At 44.7% G+C, this 22612-nt stretch overlaps 1 protein-coding gene across 3 annotated transcripts; it reads left to right on the plus strand.

Moving 5' to 3' along the window:
• Positions 1–5003: 5003 nt before the first annotated feature.
• LOC136945988 (RNA-binding motif, single-stranded-interacting protein 2-like) lies at positions 5004–22373 on the plus strand. Of its 3 annotated transcripts, none has more exons than XM_067240142.1 (14): positions 5004–5096; positions 10143–10333; positions 13780–13838; positions 14138–14229; positions 16366–16523; positions 16992–17071; positions 17295–17404; positions 17637–17683; positions 17936–18029; positions 18281–18331; positions 18431–18541; positions 18764–18844; positions 18961–19048; positions 19253–22373. In XM_067240142.1, the coding sequence occupies exons 1-13, from the start codon at positions 5025–5027 to the stop codon at positions 19033–19035; spliced, it is 1221 nt and encodes a 406-aa protein (XP_067096243.1). In that variant the 5' UTR covers positions 5004–5024; the 3' UTR covers positions 19036–19048; positions 19253–22373. The 3 variants fall into 3 exon arrangements, with proteins under 3 accessions (XP_067096243.1, XP_067096245.1, XP_067096244.1); XM_067240144.1 differs by lacking the exon at positions 5004–5096 and adding an exon at positions 5645–5649; XM_067240143.1 differs by lacking the exon at positions 5004–5096 and adding an exon at positions 6660–6850.
• The last annotated feature ends 239 nt before the right edge of the window (positions 22374–22612 follow it).

The raw sequence follows: 22612 nt of genomic DNA on the forward strand, positions 1-22612 counted from the left end.
AGTTTGTTTTCTGTGATTTTCTTCTGTTCTGACTTGAGAGTGTTTTCAAAAAATGTGAACACAGTGTTTCGTGAAATAGCAATTAAAGACGTCAACTCAATGTAAATGGTGTGACTCTTCATCAAAAGCACACACACATTCACACACACACACCCACCCACATAAACACACACACGCACACCCATATGTACCAGTCAATATCTCCTAGTCCTATTTCTAGACCTATAGGGGGCACTGAACACCTAATTTAGCATGCTGTTAACAATACTATATCTCAGGTTGTGATTTGAAACAGTTCCCAACATATGAGATTAAAATATCTACTGATTAAAGATACAATATGCTGGATACTCTTGTCGACCACATCATACTAATAGGTAAACTACTTAAATATGCGTCAAATAGTCTGAAAACACCCTCAGTTTACAACGTGGTATTGAGAATCCAATTCAGTTAATTAGTATGTTTTTGGTAAATGCAGTGCTCCAGTAACTTCCCACAAGAGAAAACGACAGATGAAGAATGGAGATATGCCTATGCCTCTCATTAGTACATATTTTCTCTTCATTGTTAGTGAAGACAGAACACTGTCAAGATGTTGAGCAGAAGCATTTTTCATGATTACATTGTCAAATGACAATGTAAGGGAGTCAGGTGGCTGAGCGGTTAGGGAATCGGGCTAATAATCTGAAGGTTGCCAGTTCGATTCCCGGCCATGAAAAATGACGTTGTGTCCTTGGGCAAGGCACTTCACCCTACTTGCCTCGGGGGGAATGTCCCTGTACTTACTGTAAGTCGCTCTGGATAAGAGCGTCTGCTAAATGACTAAATGTAAATGTAAATGTAAGTGAGATGCTCTATGGGTGTGCTGTATGTGAAGCCATCTGTAACATGGCTTGTAAAAAGGGCCATATCTAGCCATATTTATGAAGCAGTCCATATTTCCTCATTGTTGTTTTTGTGAAGAGTTCCTGAGTGTCAGAGTGTCATGTCTGCCTCCTGCAGATGTTTGGTGTACACCAGGAGTACTAAACACCAGGAGAATGAGAGGTATGTGAAAAATCTGTGCATAGACTGACTGAAGTCTCTCCTGTGGGGCTCTCCTGTGTCAGATCACCATGTTCCCACTGGGAAGCCTCAGGGTGGACATAAACAAGAATGGGAATGTGTGATTTAGTTCACTGTGAAGTAAAACATTGTTTTGCTCCTTGTAGTTACACAAGTGTAGACCCAGACTGTATATATTTAATCCATCTTTCTGCTTTCCATATATAAATCCTTTTTCCTTGTGAACTGGCATACTCGCAGAATTCTGTCAACACAATTAGTCAGCTATGATAATTGGTCATGCCTTAACCCCACTTGGTTGGTGTAAGGGAAGAGGATTCCATGTTTTTAACCTTGGGTGAGACCAAGGCCATGCATTGTGTTTGTTTGTTTGTGTGTGTGTGTGTGTGTGTGTGTGTGTGTGTGTGTGTGTGTGTGTGTGTGTGCATGCAATTGTGTGCATGTGCATGTGTGCATGTGTATGTTCGTGTGTGGGTATGTGTGTATCTGTGTGGGAGAGACAGTGTTGAGTGGGTGCCAGCGTAAACAGACCACATGTTCTCCCAGGGCAAAGGACCTGGCCACTCTCCAGGCACATCTGCACACAATCCCCCAAGCTTTAATCACCCAGACATGGAGACCGAACAGAGGAGGGATGAAGGTAGAGAGGGGTAGAGGGATGAAAGTAGAGAGGGAGGGAGGGAGGGAGGGAGGGAGGGAGGGAGGGAGGGAGGGAGGGAGGGAGGGAGGGAGGGAGGGAGGGAGGGAGGGAGGGAGGGAGGGAGGGAGGGAGGGAGGGAGGGAGGGAGGGGGGGAGGGAGGGAGGGAGGGAGGGAGGGAGGGAGGGAGGGAGGGAGGGAGGGAGGGAGGGAGGGAGGGAGGGAGGGAGGGAGGGAGGGAGGGAGGGAGGGAGGGAGGGAGGGAGGGAGGGAGGGAGGGAGGGAGGGAGGGAGGGAGGGAGGGGGGTGGGAGGGAGGGGGGTGGGAGGGAGGGAGGGAGGGAGGGAGGGAGGGAGGGAGGGAGGGAGGGAGGGAGGGAGGGAGGGAGGGAGGGAGGGAGGGAGGGAGGGAGGGAGGGAGGGGGTGGGTGGGTGGGTGGGTGGCAGGGAGGAAGGGTGGGAGCCTACATAGGCATTTTCCCAGACTGTGGCAACCTGCTCTCTGTGGAACAGAGCTGATCCCTCATGTGAACGGCTGCAGACAGAGGATGAACAGATGGGACCCTTTGTAATTAAAAGGGTGAAATGATAGTGGAGGTACCTGTCTTACTGCGGAGGGTGTTAATGATTGAATAACCCAGCTTTCCAATCCAAGCATGTCTTTTACACATGCAGGCACACAGAGGTTTAACCTTGTTTTGTTATATTGCTAAGTGTTCAGTTTTGTCAGTGGTCTAGATCAGTGGTTCTCAAAGTGGGGACCCCGGATCCCTAGGGGTACGCGAACCATAGCCAGGGGGTCCACGAAATAATTTGCCCTAAATTATAACGTAAAATTGTGCTGTATTATTAAAAAGTGCAAAAATATATAATAATCTACTGGGGGGTATTCCAGAAAGCAGGTTATGCAACATAACCGAGCAAGTTAACCCACCAGCTGATTCACAATGTTGTAGCAACTTACTGGCAATGTTGCTACAACGCTGGGTGTCAGCTGGGGAGTTAACGTATAACCGGGTATGTCACATAACATGCTTTCTGGAATACCCCCCAGATGGGGACCATTTGCACCAGTAAAACAAGCATGTTGTTTCCATTTAAGAGCACAAAGGGTATCCTGAATGGATGTTTATGGGGGGGGGTTCCTTGGAAAATGTTCAACCCTGTAAGGAGGTCACTGGCCCCAAAAAGTTTGAGAACCCCTGGTCAAGATGACTACTGTAGTGTGTGTGTGTGTGTGTGTCTGTATGTGTGTGTGTGTTTGCGTGTGTCTGTATGTGTGTGTGTGTGTGTGTGTTTGTTGACCAATGTTGTGCCTCAGTGGGCCAGCTGTATGGCGTCACAGCACTGCACTGTATGCAGTATGCTTGGCTAACAACCAGCCCTCGGCCTTGGAACAAGATTGATTGTTGTTGCATAAATCATGTCTCAGAACTCTCTCTCACTCTCTTTCACACACACTGACACACAGTCATACACACATTCATACATACAATATACACTCAGCATGCATCCCCAAAGGTTCTTTGAACAAAACAATTTATAAGAATTCAGTTAATAATATGTTAAAAGTTAATGTACCTGGCTATATCTGTTCCTGAGAAACTATGACTAAAGATAATTAGCTGTTGCTTCTGTATCTGATGTCTCATGTTAGGCTTCCACTGGTCTAGCCTTACAGGTAGATTGGATAGGTGAATGTGCGTGCTTCTGCAGAGAGCTGATTACTGAGTCGGCTACACTGACAACACCTGAGGAATGTGTAGCATGCATTGACAGCCAGATCCCCCCCCCCCCCCCCCCCCCCCCACACACACACACACTCACGCCAAATGTTCCCTTGGCTGCTGCATCAGGATCGAACAAAGTTCACTTCCTACTCTTTCACAGGATTCATAGACTACAGGGATGCAAATGGCTGGCATGTACGTAAAGGCATCCTGTGGTAACTCATTTTAAATGACGTCTATAGCCAATGACTGTGTGATGCAGCCTTGCTGTGAACTAAACCAAAAACCAACATAGGCATTTTAATGTAGTGTTGAATTATAGGCATTTTAATGTAGTGTTGAATTATTTCGCAACAGAACGTCATCGGCAGTGATTTGTCAGTTGTAATTTACTAACTGGGGAATTTCTGTTTTACAACCCTTCTCTTCCCCATCCTCTCCACGAGCCTCTTTTCTGAATACTCAGTTTCCTGGTATTGGTGAACTGTGTGGGCTGGCTGGCTGGCTGGCTGACCGGCTGGGCGGTTGGCTGACTCTGATGGACTCTACACTGAGTCACAGACCAAACTGTCCTTGAGCCCAGTGGAACTCCCTTCCTATTTGGCTCTAACATCACCAGTCAATTCTTTTAACTATGTTATTGTTTTATAAAAACACAGAACATTATCACATGATATTCAATTACAAAGAATGCCAGGTACATACAATACACCTCATAGTCAAGGAGTAAGGCCAATCATAAATTCACACAAAAGCAAGCCTATCCTTTCATCCTTGTCTGACTTGACAAGGTATAGCCTAGACCTAGTGATGAAATCTGGATGAAATTCATCAGAGTCATCTGAAGTGTCTCACCTGCATGGATTATTAAACTATTGTCAGTCATAGCGACAATGTGCACATTTCGGGCTAATGTGAGAGAGTGAACTCTTGCGTTGGCCTACACTGCACACTTGAGGGCTAATCAGCCTTGTAGACAAGCCATTGCGAGGGGTCGGGGGATTTAGTTGCCAAGCAACTTGCGTTGATTATGAAAACACTTGTCATTCACATGGATATAAGAGCCATCCAAGGACACTATTGTCTTAGAAATCAGAATCAGAATTGGTTTTTATTGCCATGTAAGTTAACACAAACACAGAATTTACTGTGGCAGGAAGGTGCCCACAATGAACATACGGAACATATATACTTTACATCGTGTTACCCAGTGCCATAGGCTACTATATACTTGTTATCTAAATCTTTATTTCCACTATCCCCAACCCTGTTTTTTGAGAAGGTTTGCCAGTAAAGTGATATAATAAAATATTACATTGTTTTAAGCAATAGGAAAAACAATTCATAGAGATTATTACAGTAGGTCTGATTCATAGAGCCTACAAAACCCAAAACATACCACACACACATGGTAGCCATCAGAAATGCATCATGTATGGAAGAAAATAACAATTTAACCTCAAGCGCGCACAGCAGAGACTGAGAGCGCGACTTCCAATCACTATCACAGATTCCAAACTGAATTTCCCTGGCTGACGTCAGCTGACTGCCTTGGCTGTGCTCTCCACTCCGGACATAGTGCTGCAAAAATGCTGCTCTCCGTACCGCCAAGGACAGGAATCAACCCATACGGCGGTTATACCAGCAGAAATAGTAAGAAGGTAAAACAATGCCTTATTATACCCTTTTCGAACAGTAGATATTTGACTGTAGAGTAATTCGTACATTTGTATCGGCAGTTATGTTGCTCGACATTAATCTGCAGTGTCCTTGAAAGTGGATCATTCAACACATCAACTAAAGTCGGGGTTACTATTCCACAATGTGTTTAATTTATCACTGTAATAATGTTGTGCAAATGCGTTTAATGACCGTTATGGCCATTAATGTATTCTCATGCGGATGTGAAATCGTTCGGCTCTATCCATGTTTAAAGAGGGATATAGTCAATGAAAGGATTCAACAGAGCAAATTGTGTGGAAATAATTAAAAGCTTTTATTTTGGAATCCAATCTTGACTAAAAGGTTAACTATGAACTTCTAAACGAAATAAAATGCCTCCAGCTTTAGTGATGGATTATCTGTTCAATAGGGTTCATTGAATAAACCGCAAGTTAACCGAAAGTTTTTTTTACGCTTAAAGGCTAGCCTATGCTCCACCCCTTAGAAATTCTACGATGATGGCTGGAAACGTCCGTCTGCCAGAATGAAAAAGTAGGAGGCTACCCATAAGAACAGTAGGCTAACAGTTGCTGAAATATAGGCTATAACGTTGTGGTAATTATTCGTCTTCATTAATATTGTGCCAAATCCAAATGAAATGTAGGTGAAATTATCCTACACATTAACGTTGGCCTGCATTTATTGACAATTTTCAAACAATGTAGGTTTCCACGGAGTAGATAACACTAATTGCTTGATATTGATATTGGAAGTTCTTCTCTGTCAATAAGCATCAAACATTTATTTGATTGCTTTCATAATGCAATTTACGTAAATGTGCATTCTCTGTTAGTGATTGAAAACTTGTGTGTTTGGGATGGGCCATTGGTTTTAATGATGGCTAAAGAAAATGTATGCTTTTAACTGTAAAATGTTGCCCAGTGTTAGGTTTTTTATTGCTGGCAGAGCACACCATTGCAGATGCAGTGTGTCTTTACTGAAACTCAACTCCCTCTCCTAGCTATGTTATTCCTTTCTCTGCCTCATGGTTGGCAGGAATTCAGATTGCACAGATTAATGACCTGGAATTCCTGGAATTCTAGCTTCTAACAAAATGTGCTTATTTCAAGAGGGGTGTCTGCTTTTTCAAGCTGAAGTCTTTTGCAGAAAAAAGACGGCCTTAGTTTCCCATTGTGAGAGCTGAGAAGTCTCACAGAGAGAAATCTGACAACGTCAAGTGGTCACCTCTGGTCTATGTCTTTTAGTACACGGAAAAGAGTGGGGGAACAAAAGGATTAAGAGATTTTTCTCCCTCCCTTTCTTCTGCTTTCGATTTACCGCCCCTCCCCGCTTTCCCCGGTTTCTTTTTCCCCCACTCTCTCCCTTTCGCATACCTTTATTTCTTGGCTGTCAGTGATTCAGTTCACTTGGACAAGACAGAGTTTTCTTCTTTAAAGGGGGTGTTAATCTCCCTCCATGTTTTATGGGTTGGGGTTTATTTTTCTGTTTATCACAGAACCGTTTGCTTGCTCTTAGGGGTTTTGCCCGTTTTAAGTTAGAACTGCATGAGGAGTAGGCCAAACAAAAGCTCTCACCTGCTCGTCTCTATTGAAGATTTGGTGGCACAGGTTGAAAATAGTCAGCAGTTTTTTGCTACACAGTTTTTTCTTGGACCTCTGCTGTAACAGCACATACAATTTTCATCGACATGATCTTTTCCACTGTGCCTTTTAAAATCCCTTTTACCAAGCAGGTAGGACAAAATGTGTAGCTGTATTCTGTCTATACTGTAGGCTATATGAAAATGTCAGTGTATTTGAAATGTCTATAAAAATGTGTTATACTTTCAGCAATAAGTTGTTCTGGAGCATAATTTATATTGTGAGTCACCTATGTGTGATGTTCTTGTAACAGAAATGTGGTGACAAATTATGTATTGGGAGCTTGTTACTCAACAGCTTACAGTGTGTTCAATTGTATTTTTAATTGTCTTACGGCTGTATAAGAATGTTTAGAATCTTCTCATACCCATATCTCATTAAGAAATAACTATATTGTCTTCAGGGTATCAATTATGTACATGTACAGTAAGGAAGCGAAATATACAATCATTTTATTTGCTTATTTGTACTTTTTATAATGTTAAATACGGTCACAAATATGTTATTGTGAAGAACAACTGGCCATTTGTGTAGTTTAAATGTACTTTTTAATCCAGTACACTGCCCTGACTGATGGCCAGTGATTAAGTTGTCGTTACCCTCAGTAATTTCTCTTATCTATTGTCCCTAAATCACCTGCATCCCTCTTGGGAATCCCCTCCAGGTCCTAAACTCAGCCATCAGCTCATCAGTCCCCAGACTGTAGCACACACACACACACACACACACACACTCAGATACATGCTGTTTATGTTCTCTCAACAGACCATGTTTAATTTGTGGTACTTAGTAGTTCAGATAGGTACCTATATCTACCACAGGAATCGCAGGCACGCTGCAGAACTTAGTTGATGTGCTGGTGACTGCAAGCTACTCCTCCTCGAGCACCCTCTGAATGAGAACACACTAGAGGTCGTAGACAAACATTTGTTTACCGCGTCGGAATGTAAAGAATGTTAAGACTTCCCATTGTGGTGCTTGTATGGAACTGTGGGAGAGAACACGTTCCGGGGGTCTGTGGAGGGAAGCCTGACAGGCGAGGCAGGAAGGACACCCATTGGATGGCCAATGGGTCAAGCTTGCGGCGTCGACTAACTGTGAGTTCATATCGTTCATGCTGACAAGACAGTCCAGTGGTGCTGTTGTAAGCAGAAGAGCAGAGCAGTAACGTGAGCCTCGTGACTCGTGGTCATGCGTGCACGATCCACTGCTTCACATACACAGGCTCCTCTCCCTGCATTGCACAGTGGTGACCTGCTCGCGTGGGGGTCAAGGGGGGATGGACCTTGTTTTGTTGTGTGCTGCTACAGTGGAACATTGTTTACAGTCGGTCCCTGTACATCATGGTTGTAATAACACTGATAAGGCGGCTGTACATATCAGCCTAGGCCAGTTGAGAAGGGCTTGGCATCAATGTGCTGCGTTGACTCAATGGCCTGCTTATTTACCGCGCTGCCCATAGGGAGCTGGTATGTTTTTGCATGTGTGGCACAAACAGCTGGCGCGGTTGGGCGCTGCAGATGGGGGGCTGGTGGGTGAGCCTCTGACTGGTCCTTCCTCAGAACAAGCCAAACGGACGACTCCTTAATGAGACAGTCTACCTTCTGACCGGAGAGCACATGAGAGGGATTAGCACTTTACGCTAACAAGCTCCGTCGCCAATTAGAAAGCACTGGATGTGCCTAGGACTAGAACCGGTCCTCCCTTCCCCGGCCTCCCCATGCAGGTGCGTAGATGCCTGATCCGCTGGCCTTTAGCACTCCTCTCTGGAGGAGGAATAGGCTGTGATGGTGGATAAACAAAACAAACAACGGTAAATTGATGCAAAAAAGAGGTTGGAGATTAGAGAGGAGTTTGCTCATTTGTGTTTGCAGAGGAAAATGTGTGCATACCCACAGGGAAGGATTCATAAAACGTGCGTGTAGAGCAGTGATTGTGATTGACCTCAGAGATGGATATCACCATTCATATTCCGACCAAAATACTGTATAGAATCCGAAAGTCCTCATTTGTTAATCTCCTCAAAGATGATAGTAGAAGTTGTATACAGAAGAACTGGCTTCAAGATCAACAAATTATAGATGAATGGATTTGACCTAGTAAAGCTTTTTTATAATCTCAGTATGATGATGCCGTTGATACAGTTTAGGGGTAGTCCTAATTCTGCTTCCATAATACATTAAATGCATAACAACAATAAGTGGGTGTTTTCATGAAGTCATTTTACGGAAAGAGGATAATAAGCTCTATTCCCGCTCTACTGCTGTTCTGTTAATAGGCCAGTGGTCCTGAAGTGACCTTCTGGTGTCCAACAAGCCAGCCCTTTGTTGCCGCGGGTGGGTTTAGTGACCCTCACTAATGAAAAAGTTCCTCCTCTAAGACTGATGGCAAGTCAATGAGAGAGCCAAACATAGCCTAAACATGAAGACACAGGGCTGCAGTATGAAAGTGAAACCGTTGGGTCAGTTTCAGGCACGGATATGGATCCCTAGTATAAGACCAGGAAGCTGTTTTAATGGGGATTTTCCATTGATGTGGTTTTCATCAAAGACTATGCCTAACCCTAACAGTCTGTTGTCTTTGTCAGTGTGTTTCTGTTTTGAAACAAGACCCATGTGTTCTTTCTAAATGAAAGCAAGAGATTTGAACTTTAGTCGGTTTATCATAGTTCATTCTGTCTTTCCAACTTCATCCATCCTTTTCTCTCAGGTTTTAAATGAAAGTGAATATCGACTTGCGTGGCCTGTGACTCGTCGAATCCGTTAATGATTTTACTCCAAAGCAGGATTAGCTCAATATTGAACTGTTGCGAGCAGGCTACCCAAATGTAATTCATATAAAAGGCAATAGTTGTAGATTTTAAAGCATTTCAATTACATTACAGTCACGGGTGAAGTTTATATTTGACTGTGTTCCCCTTGTTAGCCAACCACCACAAAAACAGAATGATGAAAGTCACCACAGAGATGGAGGACTTGAATTTGTATTGATTGCTGGGAAGTGACTCTGGGTCTGTGAGCTGCTATTGACAGCATGCCTTTAGCTTAACCAGCCCTTGTAACTGGTAACTAATTGTGTTCTTAATTGATCTTCTCCAATTTAGCCCCAAGGTGAGAGAGACTTAGTGGGCCATGAGAGATTGTGTCATTTGATTGTCCAACCGAAAATAAATGGTTTTAATAAGGACTTTGTCGTGACTATATTTTGCCCTGAATAGTTGAGTTGAGCGCTTGAAAGCAATGAAGCCTCAAATGCTCCCCAAAATCTCCCAGTTCCATTCTGAGGAAGGCGTCAGCCTGTGAACGGGTGGAAAACACCACTTTTCACAGCATCGTCCCTGGCAGCTCACTAGCTTGTCCTCTCTTTCTTCCTCTCTTCTCCCAGCAAACGTATGTGTCCTCCAACTATCAGATGGCCCCAACCAGTCCCAACACCACCCCTGGGAGCAGCAGCAATGGCAGCAACAGCAGTGGAGGAGGAGGAGGTGGCGGAGACCAGCTGAGTAAAACCAACCTCTACATCCGTGGCCTCCACCCAGGCACCACAGACCAGGACCTGGTCAATCTCTGTCAGCCGTGAGTACCTGACCGACTCATCGCTGCTCACACCTACACACACACACACGTACACACACTAAGCCACTGTCTGGCTGAATACTCACTGTCAAACAGAGCAAGAGAGAACGAGAGAGGGCAGGAAGGGTGGGGATGAAAACGCAGGATAAAAAGCAGATGGCTTTTAAGTGATATTGACTTGTTCCAATATCCAGTACATTCTAAAATATACATCATGTAGCATATACATTTTGACACACCTTTTACATAGTTGAATTATATATGACATTACCATAATACATGCTAACACTGAAACCACAAGCATGTACAGTTCTCACACTGCAATGCGGCTAAGCTCCTGCACTCGGTCTTCCTGTGCCATCACCAGTCAGTGGCCTTCTGGAAAGATCAACATCAGTTTGGGCCTCCGATCTAAGAACCTTTCAGCTGGGCACAACTGAGGGGAGACTTTCCGACACCTGGGCCCTCTGCGTGTTTAGTCTCTGTCCCTCATACGCTGGCTGTTTTTTTCCCTCTCCTGTATGATATGATTCACTGTTCCCCTGCGGACAGTACTGCACACCAGAGAGTTTAGGGGCCTCACTTACAGTACGAGGGTCTTGTCATCGCAAGATAAAGGCTCCCCTATTCTGGACTGAGATGTCTCCGTGTGTAACGTCATCTGCGCTCGTTGGAGAACGTCCATACGCTGTGATGTTGGAGGCCTGCGATGCGGAAAGCGTGCGATCAGAAGCCAGGCGGTGGGGGATCACGTGAGCCGTGTTTGTTAGATCTTGAAGCAGACAGATCAAAACAAGTTGGGATGAGATGAATGAGCTGGGTTTCTTCTTAATTGGATACTGGAGCCTGGTGATGAGAAACAGAGCAGCTGGGAGACGTCGGAGAGAAGAGGAGAGAGATCAAGAGAGAGGGAGAGATGCGGACGAAAAGAGAGATATGTTAGAGACAGAAAGAGAGAGAGAGAGAGAGGCGTACAAGAAAGAGAGAGAGAGTGGGAGAGACGTAAAAGAAAGAGAGAGAGAGAGAGTGGGAGAGGCTTGCTATTTTACAGCTGTCTGGAAGATATGGCTCACATGAGGCTGTTCGGCCCTACAGGAAACAGTGAGCCCAAGGGAAAGGGAAAGACAAACAAGGGCAACGACATGAGGAGAGGGGGATGGAGAGTAGAGAGGGAGGGAGGGAGGGAGAGGTAGAGAGAGAGTCTGTGGGAGGAGTGGTTGAAGGCTGAGGGTTTCTATGTCAGGTGGTGCTCTTTGGTGGGAGGGGTCTCATATTTCTGGCGTTACAGAGCCGCAAAAATCACTGCAGGGAATCTTGCTTCTCAGTCGAGCTGATGAAATCATGCCGCATGCCGGAATGACCCTCTAACCGAATTTCCAGCATGACTGGAAGAGAAGCCTCCGCCTGCACTGAATGACGCACAGAACGAAAAGAACAAAAGAAAGTTTAGGAGTGCTATATGTAGTTTATCCTAGTATTTCAGAGCAGCAACAGATATGCTCACACAATAACCAGGAACCAGCAACCCCCCCCCCCCCTCCCCTCCACCTTTCAAAGCTGACACAACTCAGTTGAAGTTGCTGGACGCATGCTCTCTGAAATGTGGGAATGGAGGAAGTGAGAGAGAGCCAAGGATGAGGGAAGAGTGCCATCTCTCTCTCTCCCTCTCTCTCTTTCTCTCTCTCCCTCTCTCTCCCTCTCTATCCCTCTCCTTCTCTCTCTCTCTCTCTCTCTCTCTCTCTCTTTCTCTCTCTCTCTCTCTCTCTCTCTCTCTCTCTCTCTCTCTCTCTCTCTCTCTCTCTCTCTCTCTCTCTCTCCCTCTCTCTCTCTCTCTCTCTCCCTCCCTCTCTCTCCCTCTCTCTCCTTCTCTCTCTCCCCGTCTCTGGAGGACCCACCCCAGATTCAGCTTTAGCTCCGCTAGCTTGACCAATGAGATCCCGGACACAGCGCTCTCGCTCTCTTCCTCACATGGCTGGGTTTCTGTTCCGGGTGCGCGCTGCGCTGCTCGTCACAGACCTCCGAGGTGAACACTCCCAATGCTCCAGAGTACAGGGGGCTGGCGAACGTAGCTAGAGCCTAGAGCACGAGCAACCGCCTCTGCTAAAGCATATAGTCTGGCACTCTGAACAAACACACACATGTAAAATGCATGCTGCCGTTTTGCATGGTCCCATATGGTAATGCTATGACATGAAGATTTATGGGTGTTCTTGTTGTCATCAACTTAAGTCTCAAGATTAGAATATCATGAAATAGTAATGATAGGATGGGATCAAAAAACATCATGCGAGTTCGCTCCAGACTAGTTGTGCTGTTGTGTTTACTGTCTCCATTTGAAAGTCTGATTTATTTAACACCAATATGAGGTACTTTAATGGAAATGCTGGAGTCCATAAAATACACTGCACATGCCAATATGTGCTCCTAACAGAGCAGAGAGACCGATGACTTCCAGGAAGCTGACTCAAGGAAGACTGTTTTTATTATTGTATATATTATATACAATATTACATTATAGATTGTTTCTCTACCTGAACTAATAGACTGCAGAAGTAGTCTTCGAAGTGCTTGCTGTATAAATGTCAACCAAGCAACACTTTGCTCATATTTCCCCTCACATTTTTATTTGACTTACAGTGATATATTGCGCCATAATTCAGTTTATATGCCAACAGACTGTAATAACAGAGTAAAATTCTCCTATTCAGCCTGAGGTAACCTATTACAACCATGACGACTGTAACCCAGACATCAGGCAGCTACCTACACAGAGCAAACAGGGAGGGCCGCTAGGACCCGGGAGAGAAGGGCTGCTGTGTAGTGTGGCTGTAGTGGTAGCTAGCTGTAGGGGGATGTTAGTAGCGTGATAGTGTGGGTGGGAGCCAGCCTAGTGCTATCCAGGACAGTCAGGGAGAGGGAGATCAGGTTACACTGCAGATACATGCCGGGAGAGATGGGAGCAGATCGAGCTGCAGGGATGGATGAATCCCACAGGCCTGCAGCAGCTTAGAGCTCAAGCTATAAAGAGAATCCTATAGGCCTGCAGGATACTTAGGGCCAGACAGACGATATGGCACCTCTACTTACTGATAATGCATTGTGATGCGGATGCTAAATGGGAGTGCTTGCATTCTGCAACGTACCATTTGACTTTATGCCGCAAGCGATGAAACGGCCCTGTGAAACAACCGTTTTACAAGTGTCTTCGCTCCAACACACTTTTATGTAGGAAACCATTACATAGGATCTTGCTTAAAGTAAAAATAGATGGGCGGTTCAGATTTCAGTCTGCCACATTTTGCGTTTCCAGGAAGTCATGTTAAACGTTGTCAGCAGATGTGTGTGTGTGTTTTAATAGATACATACTCTCATACATCTCTTCTCAGTTGAGTGTGACTACTCAAACGAGTCTGTCAAACATAACCATCTGCTTCTGGGTTTGACAGCTATGGGAAGATTGTATCCACCAAAGCCATCTTGGACAAGTCCACCAACAAGTGCAAAGGTGAGGACAACAGCAGGTCACGGTAGGATGATGGTGTGTTTCCGTGACAGACAGGGATCCCTGGAAATGCCCCCTAGCTGAGGTGTTGTGTTCCAGATAGTGTGCGTGTTCTTCCTGGTTCAGCAGGTGTGTGTGTGTTGTGATGTAACACTACCAAGTTAGGTGGGTACAGTTGTATAGCGACACATCTGTCTACTGTAGTTGCACACACACACACAGTCCCTCTACCATCATGTGATATGCCAGATCCGAGTGTAGATTTCCTTGTGTGACGTGTGTGTGCATGTGTGTTTGTGTAGGCTATGGCTTTGTTGACTTTGACAGTCCAGCCGGAGCACAGAAGGCGGTGACAGCGCTGAAGGCAGGGGGCGTCCAGGCCCAGATGGCCAAGGTAAGATGACCCCCCCACACACAAACACACTCACGTGTACACACACCAGGATCTTTTCTCTGGGCCCCACAGACACAGCAGTCGGACTACAGCCACCGACCACTTTGACTTCCTCTTTTGCTCTCTTTGTCTCTCTTGCTCTCTCTCTCTTTCTCTCTCTCTCTCTCTCTTTCTCTCCCTCACTCTCTCTTTCTCAATCTCTCTCCCTCTCTCTCTTTCTCTCCCTCACTCTCTCTCCCTCTGGCATGTCAGGCCTCAGGGTTTAACTTGTTTTGGTTATCCTTGGGCTCCTGTGTTGACAGTGCCTCAAGAGAGAAGCCGTAGCGTGTGTGAATATATGTGTGTATATGTACGTTTGTGTGTGTGTGTGTGTGTGAAGTCCCAGACATGCTCGCGAGTGCACATGCGTGGGGGCATGCATGTAGCATGTGTGCTCGTATGTGTGTGCACTACAGGGGATTGCTCAGTGACAGCGCTGAGGGAGTGTGTCCCTGAGCCTGTTTCCAGAGCTCCCTGCACAAAGAGCTTGTCTGTTCTCCCTTGTGGTGTCTGAGTCAGTGTCTGAGCGGCTCCCCGCTCTGCAGGGCCCCACGCCCAGCCACCCGCCCCGTCCACACACACACACACACACACACACACACACTCTGAGTACACTTGGCAACCACACACTCCACCACCACTGCCCAACCCCCCCCCTCCCTCCCCCCTTTCTGCCCCCAACCTCAGCTCAGCTGGAACATTGACACACACACACACACACACACCTAACACCCCGGAAAAGCCGATCTCTGTCTCCTTAAGCTGGATCACTGACATTCTCACTCACAAAAAAAACCCGATTTCACTCGGGTGTCGGCCGTGAAGGTTTTACAACTTGACTTACATTTACGTCAGCCCAAGCTTCTGACTCATGGTTAGTAATTCCTGGTGAAACCCACAGTCTTCGTCTCCTCCTGGTTTCAATTGGCTCCTCTTGTCGCCTCATCGTGGGGCGGGGGACAAGGGGGGGGGGGGGATTCACCTTCAACACAGGTTGCAGCAATCACAAATGCATTATTCATGAGGTGGAGATGAATTTGAAATGCATTTACAGCTTTTTAATCACATCCGCACACCCAAGTAATGAATATGCAAAGCAGCCACCCGGGAGAGACCCAGATTGGATATCGCCGGGCTATCTTTAGCTGTTTACCTCCGCAGATTCAATTTGTTTGGGCAGGTAGCAGACGGATAGGGATCAAATCAATCAAACCCCTGTGACATAAAACAAGAATTTCTCAAGCCGGTCTCTGAGGACTACATCTTAAGTGTTAACGCAAGCAAGCCCAACAGAACTGGTCCTGCCTGGCATATGGATTGTAGGTCAGGATCGACATATGTCAGAACAAGCCTGCATGTGAATAAACCTTGATATACTGGTTCATGCCTGAGGAGACACGTGAGGATGGCCCTGTTGAGAACATGCTACAGATGTTTCTACACATGACATCCGTGAACTGCCACTGGAGACTGCAATGGTGTCATGCTCTGTTGAGTCTGAATCAGGTTTGACACCTGCCTCTGCGCCTAGCAGTGTTCTTTATCTTATGTCTCCCAGTACTAGGAAGGAGAGACAGAGAGGGAAAGAGAGAGAGGGTGAGAGAGAAGATCAGTTGAAATCGAGCCAGAGACTGTTATGTCAAGTCCACTACTGCTTCCTCTATCCAAATCTCATATTATTTCAGCTCCTCCTCCTCTCCCTGGGCCGTTGTCTCTTTTCTCATCCTTAATCTGGGAATCAATGAAAAACAAACCAAAAGAACAGCCTTGTATCTGTTGACTCAAATCCCCATTTCAGTTTCAGCTGCGTTTACAATGAGCTAGGCAACGTCTCCTCTGGGCGTGGAAGCCGAGGCGGCGCTGTCACCCAGGCGCAAGCTTGTCTTCCCTGTTAGTCAGGTGTTAGGAACATCTCTCCGCTCCCCGACCCTCCTTCCGTTTCCCTCGAAACAAGGAACCTTTCCTCAAGCTAAAAGTAGCCATTCGCTAAAGTTGCGCTGTTCTGCTCTCAAGCATATGTGACTCATGGTTTTGACACTTCCCGATTGGCCGCCCCCACGCACACTCATGCGCTTTCCCTGCCCGTCTCTCCCATAGCAACAGGAACAGGACCCCACCAACCTGTACATCTCCAACCTGCCCGTGTCCATGGACGAGCAGGAGCTGGAGGCCATGCTGAAGCCCTTCAGCCAGGTCATCTCCACACGCATCCTCCGCGACGCCGCCGGGAACAGCAGGGGGGTCGGCTTCGCCAGGTAAAGCACTGCAGGCGGGGTCAGACTTAGACTAAGCATGCTCCTTATCGTCACCAGGATAGATTTCTCTGATGGGATTTGTAGGTGTGAAATGTGTGGCTGCCTTGGAGCTTGTTTGTTTCTTTGACCCGATCGATTTGGTGGGCCACGTGAAATTGTGGGTGGGAGATTCCTTATCCATCAGCGCCTATTCGCCTTAGAGCTAGGCCTGAAAACATCCCCGAGCATGAGAAGGGAGACTCAACTATCTGCAGAGAGAGCCATCTGGTGGCCACAGTGGTTAGTACATACTGTACCAATCCCTCCAACTACAGCTGTCTGGTACTTGAAAGAAAACCAGAGCCCCTAAATGAATGAGGTGTTTGAACAGTTCAAAGTGAGGATTTTTTTCTCCAAATGAAATATCCTGTCAAGGAATGATTCGAAAGGGCCAAAAATATGCCCCCTTTCTCCCTCCCCCCCCCCCAGGATGGAGTCGAAGGAGAAATGTGAGACCATCATTCAGCACTTCAACGGCAAATATATCAAAACCCCACCAGGTGTTCCCGGTGAGGCTCCTCTGCACAGCACTTCTCACCACACAGATGTTTGCATTGGCAACTTTAACAGCACATCAAAGAACCCCAGATTCCCCCTCTTCATCACACAGCCTAGCCGAGGAAGGCTGATTAGAAAGCCTCCCTCACGGTATCTGACCCCATACAGAGGAGGGTGACACTTGGGTGCTGCGTTTCCTAACACACCACTGCTCCCCATCTCTCCAACCTCCAGTTCCGGCAGAGCCCCTCCTGTGTAAGTTTGCAGACGGAGGCCAGAAGAAGCGCCTGAGCCAGGGGAAGTACCTCCAGAACGGACGGCCTTGGGGCAGGGACGGAGACACGGTGAGGACGAGCCGCTCAGGCGCTGTGGGGAACGACCGATGGGACGCTCGGTCTTCCTTGGGTTTTGGAATGGTCGTCGAGGCTGGTTCCCTTCTGTTGTGTGCCCGCGGTGTGGGTTGCTTAGCTTGTGACCGTATGGAGCGACAACATTTGACAACAATGTACACACTGTGTTTAGCAAACAGGCGACAAACCTTTCTTGGATGTGTGACTGTCCCTTGTTTGTCCACAGGGAGGGATGACACTGGCGTATGACCCCACCACCGCCTTACAGAATGGGTAGGACTACGTTGTTATGTTAACTCATCAAAACATGTCATCAATTATAAGCATTACATACAGGTAGACTAACATATGTCAAGCCATCAAATATCTAGGTCTGCAATTGTAACATGAAGAGGATCAGTATTGAATACCAAGATGGACCCGTGGTTTGAAATAGGTGCATTGTGGTTACGTCTCTCTCTCTCTCTCTCTCTCTCTCTCTCTCTCTCTCTCTCTCTCTCTCTCTCTCTCTCTCTCTCTCTCCAGATTCTACTCGTCTCCCTACAGCATGGCTCCTAACCGGATGATTGCCCAGACCTCCCTCTCTCCGTACATGCATTCCCCAGTGTCTACCTACCAGGTCCATACACACTCTGTTGTACAGCTGTGTCTAGAATGAGAACAGTGAAGCCCCATTATGTGGGCGAGCAAAGAGCCGACTCTCCAAATGCTCATACATTATTTATGACTTTCGGAATCAGGCTTTCCGTGGCTTTTTATGCAGGTGTTTGTTCAATAGGTACAGTACTGACTCGAGGTGTATCAGTCTGTGATGCAGAGGAGTAGACCTTTGTGAAGATTGGTGCTTGTGTGTGTGTGTGTGTTCTACAGGTTCACAACCCCTCCTGGATGCATCACCAGTCATACCTCATGCAGCCCACAGTGAGCGATTCTATTCTATTCTATTCATACTATAATGCCAGGAATCTGTGTGTGTGGTGTGTGTGTGTGTACTAACTGTGAATGTGTCTGTGTCTGCAGGGGGCGGTCTTGACGCCAGGGATGGACCACACCATGTCCATCCAGCCCACCTCAATGATGGGCCCTCTCACCCAACAACTTAGTCACCTCTCCATGGCCAACGCTGGCACGGTGAGACACACATAAACACATTACATGACATTACAACTGCCCTATTGTTGACACTCTTCAGTGTACTGCAGGCAGCTATGTAAAACCACTCTTAACAGCCTACTACCTAACAGCCTGTGTTTATACTTTGCAAAGCGTCTTTGAGTAGTACAAACCTAATGTATTAATATTATTATTAATAGTGAACGAAAGTGAACATATCCTCCCTGTTCTCCTCCTCAGTACATGCCTGCTAACACAGCTATGCAGGGAACCTTCATACCCCAGTACACACAAGTGCCTCCTGCCAACGTTTCAGTTGAGGTAAGAAGCCGACAGCATCTTACCTGATCCCACTATACATGAAGGTGTGTGTTTACATTTGGCTGTTGGTGTTCAGGGTTGTGACATGTGACTTTTGTCTGAAAAATCTGTTTCAGGAAAGTGCCGTCCAACAAGTTGCCATAGAGACACCCACAGAACACACAGCCTACTCTTACCAGCATGGCAAGTGAGGACAACACAGAGGTGGGTTGTGCCAGAGTGCTGTTGAGCACGTGACATGTTTATCAGTACTTTTGATGTTGCTAGAGGGATGATTTCACGCTGCTATGCAGTAACTGATCAGAGGTAACTGATGAGACACTGAGATGTGGAACTCAAGTGTCTTTATCCATGTTTCTGGAGGCTCGTTGTGACGTGGCATTTTCTCCTGTCTGTTTCTTCCTGTAGAGGTGGAGTCATTGTCACGGGCCTCTGCCCACTGTCCAGCTCAGCGTGTGGATGTGGGCCCTGGGGGGAGGACTAGGAACTGTTGCACAGTGGACCTTTACTTTACAATAGAAACTATACTTTAACCAGACCGGAGGATGACAGTGGAATATGTTTAAGTGGAACAAGAACGGAGCATCTATTTTGATAAGAGAAACTACTCGTCCAGTCAACAACAAAAAAACTAAAACAAAGCAGGATGACACTTTTGTGTGTGTGTGTGCGTGCACATAATTATATCGAGATTTTCTACAAACATTCTGGGGCGTTGTAATGGAACCAGGAACAGGGAAGCGACGTGTCATGTACATTTTCTTTTTTCTATTTAGTTTTCTTATTGCTTTGAATCTGTATTTTTTGTACATATTTCAAGAGTCTCTTCTTCAGTATCTTCCCTCTTTACTCTGCCTTGTTCTATTTAAGTACTTTCATGTTTTTGAAGAGAGAAGGCTAAGTACTCTAAGATGTCTGCAACTGGGGCCAGTGTTGGTGCTATCAAGCACAGATTTGACTCAGAACAAATATTTCAGAATAGAACAGAATTAAAAGTGTTCTTATCTCATTATTTTGGCACTTGAGTTAATATGTTACAAAAAACATCACAACAAATGTATTCTATGTTATAACGTACCAACAGTCTGGATATGCGGAAAAAGATACAGACAATCAATACATCAATGGATTTGATTGTTAATGTTAGGGATATTTGGTCGAGGTATAAATAGCTAATTGCTTCAAATTTGTATTGATCAACAATTTTAAAAGAACAACTGTCCATGCCAAAAGACTGGTAGCTAACAGTGAACTGGTTTCTTCTTTTAGTGGCATGTAAAGCTCTTTTCCTTCAAACACTTTGAGTTTCTTTTAGTCAAAGTCTTCAAATGTGATGATAATTTTATTTTGATAAATATTAACAATTCACAATACCACTTCAAATATTACAATAATAATACAGTTGGGGTACAATGCCATTAACAATGTCTTTTTTTGGTTTCACTTAGCTGATTGGTCTCTAACATTCATAGTTTTTATCTTGATTTACAGACATTTATTTAAAGAACGTTCCCAGAGATTTTTTATTCAATTTTAATACTTTTTAGATCAACCATATTTTTTCAAGAGGTTTTGACTTTATTTTTGGTAGTGTGCTATGTGCTTAAAGTAGTGAAATGTTCTTTTGGACAGTAGATATAAGTGCTTTTTAGGATTTTAAGGTGCTCTGTCTGTGTAATAATGCTGTAATTACACATTTCTATTACATTAACTTTCTATTTATTAATTTATATTGAATTCGACCAGTCATTATTTTATATTGACCAAAACCTATCCATCTTTTGGCAAATATTATATTAGTCAAACTAATTAAACCATTGATGAATTACAGCATTATTAAACAGTATTAGAGTGACTTAATGTACAGTGTGATCAATCCTGCTTTTATATTAGTATTGTGTTTGGCATTTGGCTATTCTAATGATTCATTATGTCTGGTTTTATTGTTGATCAGATCAGAAGGCTGGATGGGTCAGATGTTTGTAATCTCTGCATCACGTTGGCACTTCAGTACTTTCACAAAAGTGAACAAATATGTCTGGGAAGTAAAATATTTTAACTGGAATTTTCTCCCAAGTGTTTAGGGGATAATTCAAGATACATTTTATTACAGATTACTCATGCTAGTGGACTATACATTCAGCTGGGTGTTTAAAAGCAAGGTTCTGGGATGTTCTGAAAGGCAGTAACCACAGTAGACCTCAAACCTGCCCACAGCTGGTACTGTGGCCATAGTATCCTCACTCTTCCGTCCAATGTTGGAAGAACACCCCCCCCCCCCCCCCCGCAGTCACTCGTCCAATAATGCTGTTTTGTTTTCAAAATAGCTGGTGATCTATGCAACAGATTTATTGTTCTGAAAGCAATACTGCAGATAAACCAGATTCTTTCATATGAGGATGCATGGGTGTTACTCCCATGATGGTAGGACAAATAACTTGCTTTGATATCAACAGAGATGTATGTTTTATTTGATTTAAACATAACTGTCCTGGCTTCATGTCCATCTAATGGTAAAGAAATTATGTGCAAAAGGGAATTTTAGTGATTGGAGGAAATCCCTCAACACTATAGCTTGTGAACAGACCACAGGATACTGGCCACCTGCCATCCATTCAAATGGAACTGTCCTTGACGTTTTAGAACAAACATGTTTAATATTAGTTTTGTGTTACTACCAAAGATGTCATCAAATGGGCGGTGGTCCGGTAAGCTGTTTCACCCTTATTGGAGCAATGTCGTTTTCTCATTCTTACTTTCTATTCCTGTTTGATGCGCATAGATGGGGATCTTAAAATCTGATTATTAGTTCATGGTCATTGTGGAATGACAATAGATGGTTTGCTTCCATCAGAAGATAAGTAGTAACACTTTTTCACAGAAATGCCTTAGCTGTCACTTGGGAAAGACGTAAAAAGGTGCTACTCAAATTAAATGGATTTCTGTTAACTTTGATCATGCACTGCTTAGATGTTTCATGTTTTGTTATGCATTGATGTACATTTGGATCAAATCACTTCAATAACGCATTTGTCATGACACAGGAAAGACGTTTTGACAAATAAATGACTGTTTTGAGTCCAAACCATAGTTTGTGAGGTTTTCTGGAACCAAATTAGATTTTCCAGTCCATCATTATTCAAGATTTTCTTAATGCATTTGTCCTTTTTCAGAGTTCACTGAATGGTTCACTAAAAGGTTTAAAACAGATTAAATATTGTGCTGCTAATTTTAGATTTGGAAGTAGGTTACTATTGTGTATCTAGAATGAAATATACAGTGGGTTGAATGACTTTTCTGAAGTCATTTTATGTGGAAATATCACTGGTGAAAAAAAGGTCTGGGTAGTTGTTTAGATGATCATGTGTATCCAATGGCAAATTTTCAACTTGTTTGGTTTCTCAGTTATTTGTCCTGTTGTGCCACGTGTTTCCCTTGTAGAAAACTATGGCTTTGAATATGTTTTTTTTGTGTAATGTTTTTGAGCTGGGTAATTTTTTTAATTAAAAGTAATTGTTTTTTTCACGTATTTTGCCTTTTATTATACAGTATAAAGACCACTTTCTCCATTGAAAACTGTACCATTTTTTTTCTTAGCCAGCCATGATTCATGACAGTAATTCATAACATGGTTTATGTTATAACATAAAGCTTTTCAAATATTTTAAATCTGAAGCTACAGCTAAACTCTTGTCTAACATGTCTGAGTGTCTCTGTAGCTCTAGAAATGGCACAAAGTAGACAGCACACTGCAAGACATTCACAATA

Source organism: Osmerus mordax, chromosome 7 (genome assembly GCF_038355195.1).
Source record: "Osmerus mordax isolate fOsmMor3 chromosome 7, fOsmMor3.pri, whole genome shotgun sequence".
NCBI lineage: Eukaryota > Metazoa > Chordata > Actinopteri > Osmeriformes > Osmeridae > Osmerus > Osmerus mordax.